This window comes from Centropristis striata, chromosome 1 (assembly GCF_030273125.1).
Source record: "Centropristis striata isolate RG_2023a ecotype Rhode Island chromosome 1, C.striata_1.0, whole genome shotgun sequence".
Taxonomy (NCBI): Eukaryota; Metazoa; Chordata; class Actinopteri; order Perciformes; family Serranidae; genus Centropristis; species Centropristis striata.
The window spans coordinates 34,902,688-34,927,412 of record NC_081517.1 but is presented as its reverse complement, the minus strand read 5'-3'; the positions used below and the strand labels follow the sequence as shown (position 1 = coordinate 34,927,412).

Below are 24,725 nucleotides of genomic sequence, written 5' to 3'. Positions count from 1 at the left end.
TTTTGCTACTTATGCTCCCTCTTGTATTTGTTACATGTTTGAAATAAACCAAATATAAAAGTGAACGGTGTCTCTAAATCTCAACTACTATGAAATTCTGGATATGATACTGTATTGATACTTTCATTCAATGCAGAGCACTTTGGCACAAGCTTTACGATGGTCATTTTCATCTAACTGTAGCTGAACACTGCAGTTTGACATGTCATGCTTCACAAAGCAAGCAGGCTCAGCGGTGACTGAAAGTGCGACTGAAAGTTTATTTTCAGGTGTGAAGCCGCTTTACTGTAAACGTCTGTCCGTTACAGAAACGTTTTTATACTTCCAGATCAAAATGCAAACCTAACGGTGTTTGGCAGCTGTGTTTCTGTGCTTCATTCGGTCAATTTATTCAGTTCATGCAATTGTTTCTGTATGGTTAAAAACAAGACAGAACATTACCCATCAAAGAAGAATTGTTTTATTTGCCAAATTCTGCAGGGCCCTGAGAGGCTGCACATAATACATTATGTTGTGCTATTTAGGTTTTCAGATGGTAGGAAGCATATTAGGAAGTTTTCATTGTTTGCACAGTCCCACTATGTAACATATCAGAGGAATAAAGCAGAGTTTGAGATACTTCATATGTCACCTACAGTGGATTCATCCAACTTCTGTCAACATGTTCATCAGCAGAAAAAAACAAAAACAACAGGTTAAAGCAAAAACTGGATATCTTTTTATTCTTGGTCATCGGTGTGTCTAAGTGCAGGAATGTAAATGTTAGTGTGTGTTGCCTCAGTCGTCCACAGCGATGTTGCGGAACAGATAGGCCATGGACTCTCCATTGTGGATGCGCCGGATGGCCTCAGCCAGGATCATACTGACATCCACAGTTTTGATTTTTGGACATTGCAGCTTCTGCACCTCATGAGGAACAGTGTTGGTCACCACCACCTGTGGGTGCAATAGAGCAACCTTAGTGTATTTGTTTTTCAAAACTATGTCTAGGTTCACAGGTAATACTACAACTTCTTCTCAAGCCAACATTGCCCAAGCAACTAAAACGTTACTTCCTACAACTATGTAAATCTCTAACTCTAAACATGAGCATTTGATTGGTCGCTGCTGGAAGTGATACGTGCCTTGGCAATAGCACATGCGTGACAAATGCCATTGGAAATTAAATAATCAAATAACTCTGCATGTAAGCAATCCCGCCACTTGGTTCGAGGAATAGTTTATTTAATGCCAAAACTTACTACTCATGACATGGGAAGTAATCAAAGCCATTCCTCACACTCACACATTTTGCCAATACAGCTGATGAAAGGCTGGATTCAGGGAAGTAGTACCAAGAATCAAGTCTGATAAAAATCAAGACTAAACAGGATATCACACTGTTTAAGTTCAAGTCTGTCTGACATTATGTTTGTGTTATGAGCCATGAAGGACAAGCATAAAGTCTTACTAACTGAGCATGAATAAATATGGGATACATCACAAAACCATTACTTTTTTCATATGTATATATATATACATATAAATAAAATCAGCATAATCAGCACAAACAAGATCAATGTAGTGATTGAATTACACTAAAAGCTTCTGCTTATATCTCTTAAAATAATAATAATTCGATAAATTGACTGAATGTAGTTACAGGTCAACATTTCCTAATTTCGACATAATTTCCATGTTTAAAGGAGACATTAAAAAAAAATACACATTTTGCCAGTTAACTATAGTTCTATATATGAATCTAGGTTGTTTTGGTGTGAGTTGCAAACTGTTGTTGGCTGTAGAAACATCTGCCTTCTCTTGAATATAATGTAAGTATACGGCACTGCCTTTCTGGTGCTCAAAGCGTCAAAATAGTAATGTTGTTTTTACCAGAAATCATGACCCGATTACTCACGATAACAGACCTTGTTGTGAGCAGTTTCATATAGGAACTATACTAGTTCCCTACACTCTAGACTAATAAATAGCATGACATGTAAGCTGATTTTTTTTTTACCTCATCAATAGCAGACTCCTCTATTAGTCTGGGTGCATCTGAAGACAGCAGGCCGTGTGTAGCCATGATGTAGATCTTGTAGGCTCCTCTCTCCTTCAGGATTTCTGCTGCTGCAACAAAGTCGTCCACATCATCTATGATGTCATCCTGAGAAAGTAGCCACAGGGTTAGGATCACACATTAAAAAAAAGGTTTAAAAAAAAAGAGAAAAAGGAAAATGCATGCATTTAGACTGCTGTAAAACTGACTATCAAGATGTGGGCTTGTTTTTTTGTGGCTCAACATGCGGCAGTGTGAAATCAGAGACATTTCTGGAAAGATTTTTGGGAAGTCAAATGACTAACATGAATCTGATTGAGTACAAAAACCCCACTATAAATACAGTAATTGGCCTTGCTGCGATGTTTTGTGGTGATCTCCCGCTGATGAGAAACATCAGCAATGAACTCTCCTCAAGACCGTAGCAGTATAACAACTAACAAATGCCACATGGAAAATAATCTGTCACACAAAATTGCATATAAACAATCCCCCCAATAAGTTAACTTTAAAGGACAAATAGGATTCTCTACAAGTGGGGTTGTATGAGGTACTTATCCAGAGTCAGTAAGATGGTGGTAGGGACGCTCCCAGTTCTGAGAAGCAGGCATCAGTAATGACACTAGAGCTAAGCAATGTACTTCTGTGGCTGGGGGGAAGTGGTAAAGGAATTTGAGCCATCTTGAAAAAAAAAAAAAAACTTTTTTAATCAAGCAAAGGCTTTATATAGATTATTTTACCAGCTTAACTGTGCCATCAGACAGCCTTTTCCAACAGAGAACTGAAGCTAATATATCCATCTATGATGCTCCCTTCAAAGCCACCAGACTCATTTGACAAAAACAGTAATTTTACACTGGAGAATTTTACAGTGGAGTTGCTGGTCTACTGCTACTTTGATCAGTTTGTTATTATGTGACTTTGGTGACACAAACAAATCCAGGCAGAGGTAGACCATCTCCTTTGTTCTGCAAGATAAAATTACTGATTTTAATTGAAGGACTCTGGTGGCTTTGAAGAGAGCAATATATCTGCTTCAGTTCCCAGTCAGGAAGGGTGGCTAAAATGGCTCAACATTTTCAGCCACCCCATCCACAGCAGTAAACAGGTACTCCTGCCTGCTTCTCCAAACTGGGCTTGTGCTGGCTGCCACCTACTGTAGGGAACACACTGACTATGGTTAAGTACCTCATATAACCCCACTACAAAACACCTCACGCTGCATCTTATCAGGACATATGTCTTGTGAGATCCTATGTTTGATTATGAGGAATGAAGACCTTAAATGCATAAAAGATTGAGGTCTTACAACAATGATGGCGATTCTTCCCCCTACATCTCCAACAACAGTGATGGGTGGCTTCTCCTTTGCCATCATGACTGAAAAACACAAATGAAAAAGCATTACTTTCTGGAGAAGTAGTGATATCTATTCTGCAGCCCCAATCAGGAACTGATTCTTGAGGCAAGGGAAAGTTAAGGGAGATTTGGTGAGAAGGGATTCGGTTAAAATCCTGCAAACATCATGCAAGGCAGCTCAACCCCAGCAAGCTTCCAGCTACCACAGCACCAGTTCAATAACTGCAGCCCACTACAGACTGCTGGTGCAATTGCATGTGGTTGCTTTTGGATTAGCAGTCGATTGAAGTGGATGCAGAGCAGGACCGATCATTATTTGTAATCTGTTTTTAACTAGATTCCAATATTGATGTTACGAACAAAATCACTGATTTTGACTGACTGGAGCTAATCAATAAGCCCCCAAATTGAATTCTCCCAAAGCCGCCATTAATATTAAAATATCCTAAGTTTTTGGGATTTCAAGTAATAATCGATCCGAGTCTAGAACCCACCACGTCTGACTTGCAGGGTCCCCCCACACTGAGGCTCTGAGCTTGCCAAAAACCTTCTTTCAAACAGCAAGGCACACTCAGAGACCAGATCCCAAATCCATCACATCAAGACCATCCAGCAAGGCCTCTGTGCAAAAGAATTAAAATGTAGAACTTTTTTGAGAAACTAGAATCTGAACACAATTTATTTTCTCCAAACAAAAGAAAATACAAGCAAAAAGTCGCAAAAAATGGAAAACATTAGCAGAATTTTAAACATATCATGACTGTCAGACCTAGGTATTACCACTTGGCATGATTATGTTCATGTTAAGCAATTAATAACTACAATTTCTAGATTTATCATCAATTGTGAACCAAGTTATATGTAATTTCATAATCTTAATCGAGTAGATGGGTTAGCACGAATTGCTATACATAATCATATTCAATTACAAACAGTTCAATGTCTCTACTGAGGCAAATTTTTATTTAATTTTTTAATATTTAGCAGCCTGTGGATAACACATCTGAAGTGACTAAGTTAACATAAATCATACCATCCATGTTACAGTTTCTCATTCTTAACTCGACAAGAACCAAATTCATTTCAACTGAGAGAAAATGAGACCAAGGGCTTCCAACAATCATCAGTGTCACTTAGGGGAAAACAATTTTCATCTCCTGATCCAAGTGTGTTTCAATGCATCTGGACTGTTCAGCACAGATAATAAAACATTCCATTTTCACCTTTCCCTTGCCGAAAGATTAGCATAAACATACTCTATCTATCTCTATCTACAATACACTATCTATATGTGATCTAAGCAACTTGGTGGCTTTGTTTCTGCTCTGACTGCATTCTTTTATGGGACAGACATGCTCCACGTGTTTCATTTCCTCATTCATTTAAATGTCTTTGTGAAAAGAAATCGTCCCAGATGTAAATTCACATGGCAAGTTCAACTGAAAAACAATCTGAACATGCCCCAGCTGTTGAACAGATCTGTTGTAAACAAAACAAAGTGCTTGCTAAGAACAAGCAATGTTTGACCTAAATTTAACTCCAACTTTAACTCCAGGAGGAGACAAAAACAAAATGAGTTGATAGTTTCGCTGCACAGGGTTGATGCATGCAGAGATCTGAAATTGCAGTGCAGTGAACTGCCGACAAATACAGTATTTAGTTTTTTATGTAGTGAAAGGCAGCTCTTCTTTTGCTGCATTAATTGGTTGAATAAATGGCCATTGAATAGATGTGCTGTAACCATTTTCATTACAACAGAGTCAGTAGAGTAATTAAGGGAGCTAGAAAATATTGATCTACACAGTAGTGCAATATTATTTACATGACAATGTATTGATTTTTTTCAAAAGCAATACAGATATTCATTAATATTTTACATCAGATTCGTAGCAGACAGACTGCACAAAAAGTAGTGCTGTGATGTTGGATTTTACAAAAACTGTTTAAGAACTCACTGCAAAAAAAATATACAAAATTTAGTGATATTAAGTCAGACTTTAAGCATATGATGGTGTGTATTTTATACTATTATAATGTCCTAAACATTATGCCTGTATCATGGTATCATATTGCAACAGTCTTGCCCATACACAACCATGGTAATTATTATAAATTACTCAATGTTTGGTCCACCCATTCATGATCTGTACCCGCTTATCCTTTGGGTTGTAGGGATGCAGTTTATCCCAGTGAGACTCTGGATACACATTGGAAGGGTAAGTGAATAAAAAAGGTTTTCATTGCCCAAACCATTATTACTACCTAAACTTTACCACATACTGTAGTTGTTTATGGAAATATTTTAGGAGTAAGGGTTTTGTTTTTTATCTAAGATGGAACAGAGATACAATTAACAGTATAGGATTATTGTCACTTTGATTCCTGAATGTCTGCACGTGAAATCTACTGGAAGCCCTCAGTAACTCATTCAGTCATTTCATGCAGGAAAGCATCAGAAGAAAGCACAAATGGATTCAAGCGTTACGATCATACTTGGGAGCTCTATCCCAGGGAATGGGACATGATGTCTGCCACCTGCGTCGTCAAAAGATAGGACGTAGAGAAAATATTGATGTACAGTTAGACACACGACAAACAGACAAAACATTACAGAGCACATCGGTGATATTCAAAACCAGTTTCCATCATTTTTCAGAGGAGAGGCTGTGTTTAGGGCCGAGAAACCTTTCTGTACCATGAATTGACATTTCACGTGATCAATGCATGTGTGAAGGCAGAAAGAGAGAGAGAGCAGGAATGAGTGTGATTCAGCTCCTGCTGGAGAAGAGAAAGAGAAGGCTGGCATAAAAAATACATTTCCAAGTTGAGGGGGGAGAAGGATGACGATGGTTAAGTCAGCTGAAAAGACAGCACAAAGAACAAGATGAGATGAGAAGGGAAATAAATCTGGGAGTGGAAGAAAACAGGGGCAATGTCAGTCAGAGCCTGCAGTATTTCACAGCTGGCTACAACAACGCCTGGGGCAGGGCTGCCCTGAAACACACCGCGTAAAACTGTGCGTGTATGTGTGTGTGTGTGTGTGTGTGTCTGTGTGTGTGCCACTGCAGGGTCAGCAGGGGTATTACTCTGGTCTTAAGCTGGCCATTTTAGGCAGCTTTAAAAGGAGACTGAAACTGTGACTTAAGGTCAGCTCTGTTACTCACACAGAGGTATTTGGAGCTCATAAAAAGGACAAGAAAATAAATATCCCAAGACATCTATTCTGTTTGACAACTACAGGAACCAAATTTTGGTTTAGGATTTCTGTGGCTACAGACACACACACAGCAGCAGTGTACTAATGTACCGCGGCATTCAGGCATCAAACAGTCTGACAAAAACAGCTGGAAACTCAGTGACTCTAAATTCCCTGCTTGAAAATTAGCTCTCCATGTCAACCAACAAAAAGGCTGAAATGGTGGGTAGTTACATTTTCTCTGCATTTGGCCAAGACAGGTTTATAGACGCTGTAAAGCCTTGACATGGCGCAGGTTGTATCAAAGGAAAGTTTCCTGTCTGCAGTGGAAACACTCCAATTAAAATCCATCAACTATTTATTACACTGACAATACAGTTGCACTCAAGGGTATGGCTACTCCAAACTTAAAGGGGGCATATTAAGCTGATTTTAGGTTCATACTTGTATTTTGGTCAAAGGAACAGTTCCTGAACACATGCCCTAAGCATTTTGATACTTTAATAGTATTAACATACCAATGCGATCTGCTTTATCATCAAAAACAGATTGGAAATGTCACTTTTTACAATATTGGACCTTTAACACTTATGCAAAACTTATGCTTAACTTATGCTTGTTAATTTTTACAAATGAATAGTCACCATGACACAGCAAAGGATGTACAGTAGTGTTCAAAATAATAGCAGTCCAATGTGACTAACCAGATTAATCCAGGTTTTTAGTATATTTTTTTATTGCTACATGGCAAACAAGGTACCAGTAGGTGCAGTAGATTCTCAGAAAACCAACAAGACCCGGCATTCGTGATATGCAGCTCTTAAGGCTGTGCAATTGGGCAATTAGTTGAAAGGGGTGTATTAAAAAAATAGCAGTGTCTGCCGTTGACTTTACAAACTCAAAACTATTTTGTTCAAACTTTTTTGTTTTGAGGATTTAGCAATCCTGTTAATCACTAAACTAATATTTAGTTGTATGACCACAGTTTTTTATAACTGCTTCACATCTGTGTGGCATGGAGTCAACCAACTTATGGCACCTTTCAGCTGTTATTCCACTCCAAGATTTTTTAACAATATTCAGCAATTCATTTACATTTCTTGGTTTTGCTTCAGAAACAGCATTTTTGATGTCACCCCACAAGTTCTCAATTGGATTAAGGTCCACTCCATAACATCAATGTTGTTGGTTTGGAACCAAGATTTTGCTTGTTTACTAGTGTGTTTGGGGTCATTGTCTTGTTGAAACACCCATTTCAAGGGCATGTCCTCTTCAGCATAAGGCAACATGACCTCTTCAAGTATTTTGACATATGTAAACTGATCCATGATCCCTGGTATGTGATAAATAGGCCCAACACCATAGTAGGAGAAACATACCCATATCATGATGCTGCGCCACCATGCGGGGGATTCTTGTAAATAGATTAGCTTCACACAGACGTCTTCTAACTGTCACAGCACTTACAGGTAACTCCAGACTGTCTTTGATCATCCTGGAGCTGATCATTGGCTGAGCCTTTGCCATTCTGCTTATTCTTCCATCCATTTTGATGGTTGTCTTCCGTTTTCTGCCACGTGTCTCTGGTTTTGCTCTCCATTTTAAAGCATTGGAGATCATTTTAGCTGAACAGCCTATAATTGTTTGCACCTCTTTATACGTTTTCCCCCCTCCAATTAACTTTTTAATCAAAGTACGCTGTTCTTCTGAACAATGTCTTGAACGACCCATTTTCTTCAGGCTTTCAAAGAGAAATGCATGTTAAACAAGTGCTGGCTTCATCCTTAAATAGGGGCCACCTGATTCACACCCGTTTTTTCACAAAATTGATGACAATGATTGAATGTCACACTGCTATTTTTTTTTAACACACCCCTTTCAACTAATTGCCCAATTGTACAGCCTTAAGAGCGTGCATATCACGAATGCTGGGTCTTGTTGGTTTTCTGAGAATCTACTGCACCTACTGGTACCTTGTTTGCCATGTAGCAATAAAACATATAATAAAAACCTGGATTAATCTGGTTAGTCACATTGGACTGTTATTATATTGAACACTACTGTAGATGAGTTTATGGCTTTCACTTTGCATGTTTGACCTCTGTTCATAAATTAACAGACGTAACTTTATAAAGAGTTAACATAAACATGAAACGCAGCTTTGTTTGCACACAAACAGTAACACAGAAGGAGTCATAAAACTAAATTGTCAGTAGTAGTTTTTCAATAGTGCCATAAATATCTTATTGGCTGCAGCTGTGTTGTGTGTTACCTGGCAGCTCCAGGCCGGTGTGTCCGGTGGTGGTGCGGGACAAAGGGGGAGATTGTCTTCCATCAACCATGTCCAACTCTGACTGATGGGCCTCCCCGTGCATCACTGCCAGCCCGAGTCGCAGCCTCTCAGCATAGGACTGAGCTCTGTGATACACGGATACACAGACATACAGGAGTTAAAGAAACCGGCAAACACAACACATGCAAACAGATACGCAGGCAATAAAAAAAGCAGAAAGATCTAAACTTTCCACTATGACAGCAGGAGAAGTGAGGGTTTTTTTTTTTACCTCTTGGCAGCTGAAGGAGACTTTGCAACAATTACAGCATTCCTGTAGTCTGGGATCTGAAGAAAGAGAAATAATGTTTTATGTGCTACAACATAAAACTGGCCTTTGCACGAACATAATGATTAATATTATGAACTATAGATTAGTTCCAAGTCTCGTTTTTGGATGTGAAGTAAAACATTAATTGTAAGACTGTGTCTGTGTCCAGTGTAACGCAGCCTCACCTCCTCCTGGATGTACTGGATGAGGAAGGGAGAAGCTCTCAAATTGTCCACAGGGAAGCTGAAGAAGCCTTGGATTTCTTTCTGATGGAGGTCCATGGTGATGATGTGAGTTAGCCCTGCAACACCAAAAACATACGCCCATGAGTTTGGAGGGCTTCCAAACTTATTTCTGCACACAATTACAGAGCAGCATCATAAAGTCTATATTGTCATGAAATCCAGAACAACAGCGGAAACTATGGAACATGAAAAAAAAATACTTGTAAGGGTGTGCAATTTAATACATCTTATGTCCTCTGTCTAACACATAAATTATGCAACAGGACTTGCACACAGCTCTAGGTGCCTCTGTGCAGATAAAGTTTGGGACTAACCTGAAGACTAGTTGCCTGTTATCAGACACAATGCTCAACTTGTTTCATTTTGATTTCCATTTTTAGTCTGACATTGTGGGATTTGGTTTTTCCTAACCAATCATTAGAGACCCTCTTGTCTACCTGAATCTAACATCATTTTTTAAGTCAAAACTGATGCATAGCCATGCCAGCAAAGTGTTTTTGATGGATAGTGGAGCGGAGCAAAGACAGGCCGATTTTGTAAACAAACGGCTTGACATTGGCGATAGTCCAAACATGAATCCCCCTGCAGCAATTGTTTAGTCTGGACCTAGACAAGAAGACTAGCTGAAACCTACAGAGACTAGACAAACCATAAATAAAAATTGTTCCCACCAACTTGCACAAATTTTTGACAGTAAGGAAGGAGCCTTAACCTTACGTCTACACTAGAAATAACTTGGAATGACAGGAGTTCTGAGGGTAGACCGCCCTGCAAATGCTGCAGGAATTTCATTGTGTAAAAACAAAGATGGGAAGCAGCCAACAGCTTGCACTGAATCTTTAAATACCATAAACTATTTGATTCTATCTGCAGACTGTCAACAGATGCATAGACTAGAACAGAGCAGGTCCAACTTGTTCTGATCAGTCGTCGCAAACAAGTTGTAATGTGTGACCCAACCCTAGCAGGCCTTGCTGTTTATTAGTTGTATTATATAATGGTTTTAAAGTAAAGTCCATACCAGCTTTAGCTAACATGGATGCGAGCAGCTTGCACACAATGGATCCCCTCTTCCTCATCTTGCACTGCTTGCTGTAAGGGAAGTAGGGAATGACCCCAATGATGTTCTTGGCACAGGACGTCTTCAGGGCATAGGCCATGACCAGCAGCTCCATGATGGCTGTGTTGACATCTCTGAGAAACAACACATTCAGTTCAAGAGATTATATTAGATATCACAACATGTGTAAGCAATGTGCTGGTGTGCAATTTGTCTGAGCCTATTAGAATCCCAGAGACGATCCAAACGGGTAGGAAGGGTATACAGATGGGCTGATCAGGACTGATGAGTCAGCAGCTAAATATTTGCTAACAAGGTCATCTACCCCCTCAACCTGTGCTTAAAAAGTAAACACTGTCTGACAAAGACTAACTTGTTTTTGTTTTCATTATTTTCACGTGGCCCATTACTAGACTCCACCTTACCATAACCAGCTTCCCTCTCAGCCCTAAGCCAAAAATAACCCTGAAAGTTACTGGGTGTTGTTACACAATTGTTCCAAGTTGCAACAAAAGAAACACATAGTTAGCTGCATAGCTGAACACAACCTACATATAGAGTTCATTTCAGGAAAGGAAAACAAGTAAGAAAACACCTGCTCACAGGACATTTTTAAAATCAATATCTCCACTGACTGGAAACCTAAACTCTGTGCACTGTGGTGAGGTTTTGATAGACTACCATGATGTTTGCTATTTTGACAACTAGGCTGATTCACTCTTTTACAGAGGTGAAGAGCTGTTGGTGAAACAAGACACTGTATGTAGACATGTTGGCCTTGAAACCAGAGATCCTACAATGTGATGTCCCTTCGTTTGACCTCTGGTTATCTTTCAGAGCATTCCTCTTCGTCACAGCTAATAACTGATTAACAAGGACAAACAGAAGACTGTACCCGTAGAAGGGAAATGGTCTGTACTGTAAAGGTGAACTGCCTCCCACACAAATGGATGCCATAGGATTTTTGAATGTAAAATAAAAAGATAAACTTACCAGGGTCACAGTATGTAAAGTAGAAATGTTTTGACTTGTTTAATTCGGTTGCAGGGTCATAATAAATGCAGTATACCAGTGAGGGCAGAAATACTTGGCAAACACCATTGCAATTTTGCATAGGTAGATACAACCTTGATTTTCCAAAGAATTTAGGGCAATGTCTAAAATGTAAATGCAAGAATGCAACAATATGATTCGTTGGGGCAGCTGCAGCCGTGTATGAATGCATTTGAAAAGTTACTGATGAGCAGGTGGCTCCTTGGTAGCGTGAGCCACCAGTGTGAGAACACATATGAACGGTTAAATGCTGACCTTTAGTGTCAAATCGGTTTGAGTGGTCACTATGATTAGAAAAAGGCTATACAAGTGCAGGCCATTCTCCCTTTTTTAAATGTAATATCGAACATTAAGTCATCAAGAGCATCCTTTTGTCTCACCTGGGAATAGTCTGAATGATAAAGATGTCTTGTCCACGGACAGACTCTTTCACGTCCACTCTAGTCTCTGTAAACAAAACAAACAAAAAAGACAATGAGTGTACGTTAAAGTGTAAAGTCAAGTATGATGACATGAAACAACATCTTCATAACTTTCATTATGGAAATGAGGGTTTCGAATGTGAGGATATCCATCAGCCATACCTGAATTTGGCTCTTGATAAACCACAGACTTGCCCAACTCCACGCCCAAACGCCTGGGGAAAAAAAACAGGCAACAGAGTGATAAAAACACAAACATGCACCTTTACTTGTTTCATTAGTTGCAGTGTGTAAATGTTATAGCACTTAACAGACTATTGTTTTTATTGAGACCGGCAGCATATTGGATCAACTAAACAACAAAAGAGCTAAAACAACTATAACAACTATTATTTTCAAAAATGTATTCAATATTATTATTATTATTATTATTATTATAGGTAAAAAATAATGACAATAAATTGTTCAGACCTACTGAAAAAGAGACTTTTTCAACATTTAATAGACCAAACAATAAATAAATGACAATAAAAAATGATTGGCAGACTAAAAACAATAATTTAAATAAAAAATAATTGTTGGATGACTTGACAGATAATTTCTAAAATGCAACCTGCGTGACTGTGCAGCTAATTTATTACATTTAAGAAAAAATACACAGCCACAAACGAAATCCTGAAAATGTAAGGTTTTTTTAGATTTACTAATGTAAATGTAATAAGACTGTTAATCTGCTATCAGCTTCAAAGATTAAAAAAAAAAAAAAAAACATCAAAACAAACAACCACAAAAAGCACTTGGCACAAACATAAAAAGTTGATATTAACTTTGCGTACAAAACAATCCTGTTGCATCAAGTCAGACTCTGAACAAGCCCAGGCATTATGAATACAGCTGCGCCGCAGGCAGAAAATTATGCTTTTAATTTTAAAACCAAACAGTCACATAACAGTGCCAACTATAAATAATGACCTTGATAGACATTTAAAGCACACCGCAGATGAGAGAGGACTTGGCTTGGTGACAGTGGGAGGCTTTATCAGAACAGTCAGCAGGGATCCTGTTAGGCAAGACAGGCCGCTCTGCCGCTGCAGCCTCGCCCTGCTTACATCCCTCGACCTTGTTCCAATATTTGATATATTGCCTTCATCTATAATGACTACGCCACAATTAAGTAGGCAAATAAAAAGAACAATCAAAGGCCATGGGACCTGTCCTAGAAGTAAAATCATATAAATTGCTTTCTATTAGTCATATTCAGTGAGAAATTACTTGTTCTTAAAAATAACGCTGATTTAATTTATTTATTTATCTATTCACACAGAGCATGGTCACCACATGCAAAGTTAATATTTAGTACAGTATTCATTAACATTTTGTGCACCCTTGTTGTTATTCAACCTTTGCTCCACAAGAAAACTCTACTTGGCTCCAGAATGGCAACATAATCTCCCTAATAATGTTCTGTAAAGTTGCCAAACAGAGAAAACTGAGCTCTATTTCACTGTGTGAGCAACTTCTGCTCGGCTGTCTGACAGGATCGGGGAAAACATGGCTGCTCCCGGATTTTAAGAGGCATAAAACAGGAGAGTATATTGGTGTTTGCAGAGATCTTGGTCAGCTGCTAATTCAGACTACAACAAGATACATCCTTTTGTTTTTATGTTCACATCATTCCCACACATCTTACATGGTTTCACAGGCTTTTCTAATAATGCCCGATGAATCATCGCCCATTAAAAAATGCCTGGCTGCCAAAGTAACATCCAGCGTATCCGTGCCCTGCCTATTCACTTGACGGAGCAGAATTGGCAAAGTTGGCTCCTGTAATCACATTTATTCTCACTGACAAGTCTTTTGAACTTTCCCCGGCAACACTCAAAAGAATCTTCAAGATATAGAAATTTGCATAGTTTGTTGTTACGGGTAATCTGTGATGTGACTTACTATGGGATACTAATTTAGATTTAACCAAAGGAGTCTTACAATGGCACGAAGTCGCAAGAATTTTGTGCCAACATTCAATGTGTTAAACTTGGTTCATGTTCATGCCAAAAAAATTGTAAATTCTGTTATTTTTCCGGTTGAAAAGCCACTGGCATAGCGATTTGGCCATCAAGGCCAGCATGTGCTTCATAGCAGGTATTACTTAATTTTTTTAGGTGGAAATAAGTGCCACCTAACGATGAACAGTGTAAAAGACTATATGGGAAATATACATTATTGAGCAAGCAATTTTTTAGGCTAACTTGTGAAAATTGTGCCCACAAATTGTTTGCCTGAAGTATTGATGCTAGGCTTGTTTGTAAGTGTATAACATTATTGTTATAAGTGGCAAGTCAAAAGTGTGGTGCATGTAACAGACAGGAATAACCCAACTGTTTTGCAAGATGACACAACCACCCACGAGTTACCTTGCAACACCTGAAGTATAGGTGTAATTTAAATAAATATTGTACTGCTGTTTTTACATGTACTTCAGGCTTGTACAACAAATGCTTGTACACTGCGTCACCTTCATGATTTAATTTAGGCCTAATAGTTTTGTTTATTCCCTACAACTTGTTGTGGAATATGTCACATCATGTGATGTAAGCCTCGCCCTGACCCTGTTATATCCATAGGCTACAGTGTATGTCTAGGTGTGTGTAGCCTAACTGAACAGCATTGAATTTAAAAAACAATACACACCCACTCGCCTCAGGTGACCTGCAGCTGTCTCCCAGCCAGGTGTACTGTCAGGGACATGGCAGGTAACAAAGACAGGCCAATCCTCAACAATACAGACATTAAATAACATTATTAATGATGGTATTGAAAAGTTAAGCTATACTTACTCTGTGATCTTCTTAGCCAACTCGATACAGGCGGTGGAGGAGTTGGCAGAAAAAACACGGTAACCACTTCTTGAAATATTCATTTTCTTGTAACCATACGAAAGCTTCGGAGTTTGAGAGTGAGAGACGAGTGACCTGTGACCTCCAAAACGCCTAATAGGCATGTTGCTTTGGAGTCAATGTGGTAGTCGGTTACGTTTTTACCCAAACCGTCAAAATCGTCCGTTTCATTTACCTAAAGAGAAGTTTCTACACTAAAAGCTAAACTATGGGTGGTTTGCACGTCCACCGTGCAGACGCATCTTTAAGTAAGAAAATACAAACCTTACTGAAGCTGTGGACCGCCACACTGTAAATTAACTTAAAAAAACAAAGCGCACATGCTCCACATGCAACGCTCGGGCTCGTGTTAGCGAGTCAACAACTACCTTCACATCGACCAGAAAAAAACTCGGTCTATCACTAAATCGACAGCAGATGGAAAGCTGAGCCCTGTGTTTCCATGCGGGGCACTGACTCTTTATCGTCTCCAGAACACACACAGCGGTTTATATTACCATGAAGACGAACTGAAATGAAGCTAAATTTGTCTTTGCCGCTGCGACAGTGTAATAACTTCAAAACTCCGCAGCCTAGCATTCAAATGTGGCTACTGTAAACTTTGTAGCAATGCGGTCGCAGCAGGAGAGAAAAAACGCCACGAGCACAGTTCATTGGGTGGATAAGATGAGGGAGTGACTTTAAAGAGAACCAATCAGGGACTAGATCGAAATAACAGAGGGCGACTCAGATATATTTCTGGCCAATCAATGCGGGGGGTTTGTATGACCTAAAATTAAAGCGCAACGACCAAAAACTGTGGTGGTTGCAGGATGTTTTTGTCCCACAGTGTTTGGGTTTAGGGACTAAAGCAGGAATACTCAGCTTTACCCAGGGTTTACAAAATGACAAGAAGCCATGGGCCAGTTGATAAACAAACATGAATAATGTTTATTGAATGAATATTAAAATACCCATAACCCTCTTTCTTATTTACTTAAATTATTAACTAAATTAACACATTTTTGACACTAAGCCAACGTGTAAATAAATAAAATAAAGGCACATTTATTTGACTGTTTTTAATGCCTGTTTTCAACCTTCCTATGTTTGTTCTTACTCATCTTTGACTGATTATTACTGGACTACATGAAGTAAAAAACAATGTGTTGTGACGTGTGATGTAAAAGTCATGCATTCAAAATATTACTGAAGTAAAAGAACAAAAATATGCATCAATTTCAAAATTATACACATTAATGCATTAATGTGATCATGATTTTCGTGCCACAGTTGGTCAATATGCCAGTAATTTTAATTACTTTCTATACTGCTGGGTAGCTTTATCTATAATTAAATATACATCTATTTATTTATTAATATATAGTTTTAATACCCTAATTTTGCTAAGCAGCTAGAAACCATAGTCATCAAAAACATGTATTGGAACTGCAATATGTGCATCTGAAATGAAGCAGAGTAGAAGTATACAGTAGCATTAAATGGAAATCCTGCATTCAAAATTTGAGTGTTTGCAGATTATTGGTGCTTAATTACTAAACAAAAATCCATATATTGGCTGGGCAGAATGTTGAGCTGTTAGTGTCAGCCACTTTATGCACTTTTAAGTAGTTTAAACAAGCATCCAATAACCTGATCATGTTTTCTATGTAAAATCTGACTTTAAAAAGTATTAACGAAAATTTCAGATAAATGTAGTGGAGTAAAAAGTACATTAGAGAAGTGTAAAGTAGCATTACATTGAAATATTCAAGTATAGTGCTAAGTCTTGTTCATAAGTGTGCAATAAATAGCATTTCTATTTCTAAACCACATAGTGCTGGAATGCGACTGGAGTCATGTGCAATCACACTTTGTAGTCAGTTGAGGAATGTAGATGGTTATGATTATAAATCTACACAAACATAGCTTACTCCTTTATTTGCAGAATAGAAATTCTTTACATGCTTTCATTTTTATAAAGCATGGCTATGTTATGTGGACTTGAAGAAAAATAGCATTTTTTATGAACAATATACAGAAGGTCACAGTAGCAAATGTCATGTAATAAATCAGTGGAACATGTATTAAAAAAGTACTCCTATCATAAATTCATTGTTTATGTAATATTGCAACTTTAACCAATGACAGTTAGCTCTACTTGGCGATAACAAAACTGAAAACGAACTAATAGCTATCTTATAGCAAAAGGATTGTGGCACACCTAAGATGTGACATTGACACCAATTTTAAAAAGTAGTTTTTGTATAATCTATAGATATAATAAGGACACCCATGTAATGGCTTGTATTGTTTGCAGTACAAAAGTGCTTACCAGTCAATGTAAAGTGGATTCACAGTCAGTAAAATATAGTTTTACTTTCTATTTTGAAAAATTGCTGAATAAAGCATGTGTAAAGTCATTAATATGGTCATCAATGCAAAGTTTTCAAAAGCATGAGCTGCACCGCAACTTTAATGGGAACTGCTTGAATATGCAACTCTACTCAGTTGTTCCTTGTTTTCTTTCAGCTTCGTACCACAAACAGTGTGTGTGCCTTACAGTGAGAACAGGTCTCATAAAAAACATACTGTTGTTGGCGTAACACACCGATCCTGAATGTCTGCCAGTGCTGGCTCGGCTGATCGCCACACCTAAGACACCAGAGCACACCCTTTTCTGCATTCCACTGTGTAGGTGACACTCCAGCGCTTTGAAATCCTTATTCAGACTTCTCAACAAGGAATAAAACACAGGGAGTGTCGAATGAGATATATATGGGTCAGCTTTGTGCAGCTTGTTCAGGCAAATATTGCAGTGTTTGAACACTGTCTGCAGGTTTGTGTCTTTTTTTGGTACTTTGTGCACCAGACACGCATACAGTATATGTCTGCATAAACCCAGACAATCCCAACATGACTCATTTGTTTGGTAGTTGTGGCAGCTGCATTACTGCCTTCATTATCTTTAGTTTTTTTTTTTTTTTAAATGACTTGCATGTAACAAGCTACAGCCATTGATCTTTTCACTTCCCATCTCCTTCATTTTCTTCCTCTTTTAAGTGGTCAACCCCATATTTCATTCTTTGACTTCTTTTAAACGTTGGCATTAAAATGCAGGTGATGCAGTTTTTCAGCCTTTCAGCACCTTTTCTTTTAGCAGGTCCAAGATCACCTGCCTCTCTTGGCTCTCCAGCTCAAATCTCCGCTCCCTCTCTTTTCTCTCAGCCCCCAGGCGTTCCCTCTCCAGACTGATCTTACCTGAGAATAAATTAAAAAAAGGGAAAGAAAATCTGTAATTCAGTGCCTCGTGAGAATGAAAACAGCAGAACAGTTGTGAGAAAAGTATTTTCAAGTCACTCTTTCACTCTTAAATTTTAATAAATGGCTTCACTGATATGACATGTTTACTAATTTTCATATTTTTAATTGAGCTTGTTTCAGACCTCTGAATTGTTAAATGAAATGACAATTAATTCTTTTTTAGAATTGTGTCTGGAATGAAAAGAAAAAAGTTTTTTCTGAGCCAATTTACATCTTTAAAATAAATGACCACATCGTTAGACATTTACTGCCCATTTTGTTGACGTTTTGAATGAAGTCATTATAACTTAATCTGAAATACCTGTGACAAATGATAGATTACAAGCATCCTGTCGTGTAATTTTTATTTTGTTTGTTTTAATTATTCTAGAAACTAATTTAAAATAACCTTTCAAAGACAGATATAACAAAATGGTTGTACAGGTTTGGCTCCCTCCCAACAATTTATCGCTGTAACACTGGCCGCATATGTTTCAGGACATTCTCTTTTTCTTGAACTTTCCTCTGCAAGGACAAATGGCGCCAATCCAAGGACGATGCAAACCTGGTGCAATGGAATCACTAGAGTTAAAGATTTTTTACTAAAGAAAAATTAATGGTCTTGTTTGTGTAATTGTTTGCGAACTGTTGTAATTGTTATTCGATTCCCAGGTAGAGGGGTGGTGGGTGGTAAATTCAAAGGTTATGCTTTCAGAAGATATTCTCTGTCGTTTGTATCTATACATACATATACCTGTGAAAATCAATAAAAAATGAGAACAAAAAAACAAAAAAAATTCAAACAGCTTACTCCTCTGAATCTCCAGCTCCTCTCGGCGCAGTGCGAGCTCCTCCTCCCGCAGCCGCTGCTCCGCCTCCGAGCGTTTCTCCAGGAAGCTGAGAATCTCAGAGTAAGTCTGGCAGCAGCACTGGCAGGGCCTCTTGGCGGTCGGCGCCGCTGAAAGCTCTGCCATTTCCTCGCGGTCTTCGTCTGGTTCTGGTGCGACAGAAGTGATGTGAAGAATAAAAATGCAATTTCTGCAGGGAACAGTCAGCTACAGAGCAGACAGAGACGAAATGCTGAAAGACAGTTGAAGGCAAAGACACTAAGGGCAACTTGACTACACAGGCACTTGAACATGAAAATTGAGGGTTATGGTTTAGGAATATAAACTATGCTCCATCAAAATCTGTCTTTTGAGGAGGAAACACTCTCTTGCCCGCAGACTTGAACATTTCATGTTTCTTCTGATTAGGGGAATTCACATATACTAAGTGATTCTATTTGTACAGTACAGTACAGTCTATAAAGTACAATAAAAAGGGAAAACCATTTCCCCTATTAAATTATCTTGATATTAATTGAATAATCACTAAATTGCCATGGAAATCCAAACCAAATGTTGAAAATGGATAATCTAATCTGTTTGAATCAACAATTTCTTCAGATTATAAGAGATATTAAGCATGTTAATCAGTGGAATGTATTGTCAGCAAGGTCATAATAGTTTTGGATTTTTCATTAGTTTTCAAATTCAGTTAGTTTTAATTCGTTTTTAGAGTGAGTTTGCTAGTTGTTGGGGTTTTTTTTGTGTGAAAATTCTTAGTTTTAGTCAAGTTTAAGTGTTACTTTTAGTTTTTCTGTAATGCAGTATTTGTTGGGTGCAAGACTCAAAAAGGTCACAATAAATTTTGCCTTTATTTCCTTTGCCTTATCCATCTTAGCCCCAATAAGGTTATTAACTCTATCAGCTCTGGGTGTTTTGAATTTTGGTTCGAGCAAAGTGCTGAACTTTTTGAAGGCAGTTGACTCACATAGTAGACATCCCAGTCACAATAAATATATTTACCCATGCTTCCTGTGTGAAAAAAAGTTGAAAGTGAAGGACATTTTCACTTTAATTATAGTTTGTTTTAGTTAGTTTTGTAACCACACAATACAGTTTCAGTTAGTTATCTTTTTTTTTAAAAAACTCTTGTTTTTATTTTTATTTCAGTTAACGCAAATGTTTTTTTAATTCTAGTTTTCGTTATTTTGTTCGTTTTCATTAATTATAATACCCTTGACTACCAGTATCTTACAATGCCAGGAATTTTTTTTTAAATGATGCGGAACTTACTTCACATGATGAAATAAATAAATAATCTCCTTTGAATAAATGTAAGTAAAATCATTATCTATTGCTGATGAAGGAACACAATGGTGACTGAGCACGTGGCCCACTGATTAAAGTCCTTTGTGATATTACGAACTGGACATCAGTTCCTGGGAAATATCAAAACCAATGCACATTACGTGAACGTTTTTCATCACTACATAGTGGTTGGTTCGCTGCAGAGAGTAGGCGGAGCTAACCTTAACTCAAGCAGTGTACAAACAGAGAAAAGAAAGAGGACTACAGATAATGAAACAAGTGAAGGTGGGATCCAAAAACATACCATTAATTGTCACTTATTATCATAGGTGATACCAAAAAAGAACCAAAGGGACATCTTTGAGATTATAACTTTAAACAATATATATTATTAATATATGATATGTCTCTCAGCTGGATGAAATGATTGAGAGAGGAAGATCTTGAAGGTATTTTCAGTAAGAGAGTCTTGAGTGTTGTGAATGTGTTGTTACCTGCAGTGGGTGTTTGTGTGATGGTGATGTTGGGTTTGTCCTGCTCTGGTAGATTTAGTTCTTCCATGGCTCGCTTTCTCAGTTCATCATCCTTAAAAAAAAAGGTTAGGGTGGCAAGAATAAATATCACTTCTACAACAACAGGAACAAAGAAAACAATAAAAAGCAACAGTAGCCGTAGAATAGTGGTAGTGTAGGCAAAAAGCAGCAGGCAGATCGAGTTAACTTGTGACTGAATGCCACCAAGAGGAAAAAAAAGGGAAGTGGTCAGGTAGTTGCAGGGAACATCGAAATATCTGCTGACTTGGTCTGCAGATGTACAGGGTGTGCATAAAGTCTCTTTGCTTAAAAAATGTATTACAAAAGCCAATGAACAGACAAATATGTGGAAATTATTACAAAAGTAGGAGTAGATATTGAAGTTTATTTTGCCTCATTTAATACTGACACCTCTACATGGGCACCATTAGTTGCACGAAGCACATCAATACGGTACTTGATTTTTTTGCCATGTTCGCTGTAGCATAACCTCATCAATGGTCGCAATGGCATCAGTGATCTTTGCTTTAGGTCAGTGATGTCCCGTATCTCTGTTCGACACACAGTATCTTTAACATAACCCCACAGAAACATTTTTTTGTTTCAATAAACCATGACACACATTGTGCCTTCTCTTGAGGAGTAGCCATTTTTATAGGGGTTAATTTACCACTACCTACTTCATCAAAGGGGGAACCTGAAATACACAAATACAATGTGATTTAAAAACTTTGATAACCACTGAGTACATACAACACATCTGATTAAGATATCTCATCAATTGCCTTGATAATACTTTTTTTAAGTTGTATGGAGACATTACAGACACCCTATATAAGGTTAGAACACATAAAATTGGCAACAGAGACAGAAAAAGGTGCATGAGAACTGTTTAGATCAGTTGTTATAAGTCATACAATAAAGTTAATTTAATTGTTCGCCAATAACAGTATGTATCTGAGAGAATAAAGAACTTACAGCATGAAGCTATGTCATGGAAGCTGTAACTTATACGCTCGATCTGCCCCACACTTCTGTAAAGATGTCATGTCCGGTTCTAGTGGTGTCAAATACTCTACTCCGCGAACAGTACACCCACCTGGTACTTTGTGATTTCCCCACTGGCCAGGAGTCCCTTCTCTGCCTCCAGCTCCAAAACCTCATGGAGCAGATCTTCCTTTTGGGCGTACAACCTCTCTGTACCAAATCTGACATGAAGCAAAAGAACACACACATTAAAACGGATTCTTTTCAGTGAAGTTGACAACATCTCCCGATCACCACACCACACCAAACCATTAACTCCTCAGGAAACAGCTCATTTTACTCTGAGCTGAACCCACCTACGCAGACTGGGAAAGTCTTGTTTCTTGTAGTAGTCCAGCAGCAGCATGGTCCTTTCCCGACACCTCCTGGCGTCCACCTCAAAGTTTTCATCCTGAAGGGCTGCAGTGATGATCTCCCCCACACGGGCCCAGATCCGTCCTGACAAAGATAAATTAGTTTGCACATGTGAATATACAGCAAGGAGGAAAAAATACTTTATAATTCATTATAAAGTTGTTATTAATGTTTTAGACAGTTATACTTTCCTTGTATCAAATGTCACAATAGCACCACTAGAAACATTTTGATGAGTCCACATTTTTAATGCAGGGTCTGCAACAGTTTTGAAGTGTTTTCAGGCAGCTTAATCCTTCAAAAACAAGACTAACCTGGCTCTTTGGAGGCAAAGGGGTTCTGGGCGATAACTTCCCGCAGAAGGATGATGTCATGCCGTGCTGAAAAGCGCACCTGGCGCTTTCGTGGGGTCGTGGAAGGGCCAGCGAGGGAAAAACCTGAAGGTGGAAATAGATAAGAGTATAATAGAACAGAATGGGTACAGCCTAGACATATTTTGAAACTGGTTTGCAGCGGTACACTGTACCGGTTTCACAGTACTATGATATGAAAACTTTACTATCATAATACCATGATTTTTTTTTTTTTTAAGTTCCTGGTCCCTTTTTTCTCCTAATTTCATGGACAGTTTTCTTATTTATATTGTTTATTGTCAAAAGGGAGACTGTGAGACTTTTTACACAGATTTACATACAAAATTTCAACTCTAATTATTAATGTTATTGTAACTGATATAACTGTGTAGAAGGCTACCGTGACAGTTATTGTACCGTGAAAATAGGTTGCAACAATGAGTTGAAACTATGAAAATGATATACCATAATCAGATCATTATTGCTCAGGTTCAGCTTGGGCATATGTTGGTGCAGAACTCAGTTACCTTGGAAACCCCCTGTTATGATTGGGCCAAAGCCATCATACTTCCTAAAGCAAGTGGTATTGAACTGATCCCTGACAGACAAGCATGAGTTCCTAAAAAGAAAACTGTGGATTACATTATAATAAGTATCTACACGTTATTACCATGCATAAAACTAACAAGCCAGATCGCTAAAGTAGCCTACATATTGTTGCCTCAGTTCTTGCAGTAAAGTTGACTCTAGTGTATACTGATCAATGTAATAATGGCCTGTGTAGGTGGTGACAGCAGTTTGTCAGTTGCAGAACTGCTGTATGACAGATGACAGCGGCTCTGTCACTGCTGAGCTCCACTGTGCACAAGTGCAAGCAGCCGGTAGCCTGCAGCTGCAAGAACCTACACACAAAACCGAGACAAATAGCCTGTGTAGCCGTGGTAGCCGTGCACACAGAGGCTACTGCACGTCCACTGCCCGAGCACGCGTCAGAGGAGGAGGAGGAGGAGCAGCACTCGCGCACGAATCGAGAGAAGCACCAAACGCCGTTGAGGAGACGTTAAGTGTTTATTAGACGTGGAGGTGGTAATGTAATCTCACCGTTGTTGATCGGCACTTCCACCACTACCCGTTCCATGTTTCTGTTTGGTGCATCCGGGAACCGCCTGACGCGCACTGCACACGTCCAGTCACCAGTACAGGTTTCCTACTGACGTGTAGCTCAACTTGGCGGAGGATCAGAATCTGGCGAAACGGAGGGACCGCTCTCCACTTTAACTGCGCTAACTCTGTGCGTCCACAAGATGGAGCCAGAGAGCTGCTGTACAGTGATCCTGAAGATAATGGAACACCATAGTGTGAAAAAGCCTCTACTAAAACACTATATCTACTGTTTATTAGTGGGGCGCGTATTTCTACAGCATAGATGGCTCCATAGAGTGTCTAAGCACCTTTGTTCCACATAAGCCTGCAGATATTGAATTTCCCCATTGTGGGATTAATAAAGGGTCGATCTAAATCTTAAATGCTGAAGAGTCCAATAGATATATAATTTAAACATTTTGAAAAATGTAAAAGCTTGAATCAATGACTAGAAGCAGGAGATAGTGCATAGTCTGCCTAGTTGCAAATATTGCAGAAACATGCTGAAAACAAGCGTAAAAAATGTGAGACTCATTTCTAATATTGGTTCAATTAGATATTAAATTTAAAGAAACATTGGTACCTATGTATCTTTAAGCCCATTACTGGAAAAGTACCTCCATACTTCAACAATACTTCTTGATTGGAACCATGGACACTATATGACAGGATCAAATAATTGGTTTACTCTCACAGTTTCCAATGTGCTGACTGAACTTGGGAAGTCAGTCTTTTGTTTTAATGCCCCAGCAACCTGGAATGATCCTTAACTCACACAGAGGATCAATACACCCAGAACATTTTTTCAATTTTGTAGCTTGATTGCGGAATTTCCTGCAACAGTTTTTAGCTTTGGTAATTTTAAATATCATTTTTCCATATTTATCTTGTCTGTTATCTGTATTTTGATTTTGTATTTCTGTACTGTTTGTAGTGTATTCATCATCACTGTAAATGAGGGAAACCTCAGTGCCTTACAAGTTTAAATAAAGTGTTATATGTGTT

General features: G+C 38.4%; 2 protein-coding genes across 2 annotated transcripts; both read right to left on the bottom strand.

Moving 5' to 3' along the window:
- Positions 1-444: 444 nt before the first annotated feature.
- LOC131976842 (phosphoribosyl pyrophosphate synthase-associated protein 1-like) lies at positions 445-15,529 on the bottom strand. The gene is made up of 10 exons (XM_059340022.1): positions 14,814-15,529; positions 12,139-12,191; positions 11,935-12,001; positions 10,463-10,635; positions 9,382-9,497; positions 9,158-9,213; positions 8,866-9,011; positions 3,348-3,418; positions 2,000-2,146; positions 445-936 (listed from the first exon to the last, which is right to left on the bottom strand). The coding sequence occupies exons 1-10, from the start codon at positions 14,975-14,977 to the stop codon at positions 778-780; spliced, it is 1,152 nt and encodes a 383-aa protein (XP_059196005.1). The 5' UTR covers positions 14,978-15,529; the 3' UTR covers positions 445-777.
- A 478-nt stretch (positions 15,530-16,007) lies between these two features.
- si:dkey-45d16.4 (scaffold attachment factor B1) lies at positions 16,008-23,715 on the bottom strand. Its single transcript, XM_059333014.1, has 7 exons — positions 23,679-23,715; positions 22,539-22,661; positions 22,167-22,308; positions 21,923-22,031; positions 20,785-20,875; positions 18,967-19,152; positions 16,008-18,113 (listed from the first exon to the last, which is right to left on the bottom strand). Exons 1-7 carry the CDS (start codon positions 23,713-23,715, stop codon positions 17,986-17,988), a joined length of 816 nt encoding a protein of 271 aa, XP_059188997.1. The 3' UTR covers positions 16,008-17,985.
- Positions 23,716-24,725: the final 1,010 nt, after the last annotated feature.

What these genes read in the sequence shown, in the direction of transcription:
- si:dkey-45d16.4 (XM_059333014.1), bottom strand. Translation starts at nt 23,715, where the DNA reads ATGGAACGGGTAGTGGTGGAAGTGCCGATCAACAACG. An exon ending in GGAAGTGCCGATCAACAACG is followed by an intron (nt 22,662 to 23,678) that starts GTGAGATTACAT and finishes TTCCACCTTCAG; the next exon opens with GTTTTTCCCTCGCTGGCCCT. An exon ending in CACACAAACACCCACTGCAG is followed by an intron (nt 19,153 to 20,784) that starts GTAACAACACAT and finishes CTGTCGCACCAG; the next exon opens with AACCAGACGAAGACCGCGAG.
- LOC131976842 (XM_059340022.1), bottom strand. Translation starts at nt 14,977, where the DNA reads ATGCCTATTAGGCGTTTTGGAGGTCACAGGTCACTCGTCTCTCACTCT. An exon ending in CACCGGCCTGGAGCTGCCAG is followed by an intron (nt 3,419 to 8,865) that starts GTAACACACAAC and finishes TGTGTTTTTCAG; the next exon opens with TCATGATGGCAAAGGAGAAG. An exon ending in GAAGAATCGCCATCATTGTT is followed by an intron (nt 2,147 to 3,347) that starts GTAAGACCTCAA and finishes CTACTTTCTCAG; the next exon opens with GATGACATCATAGATGATGT.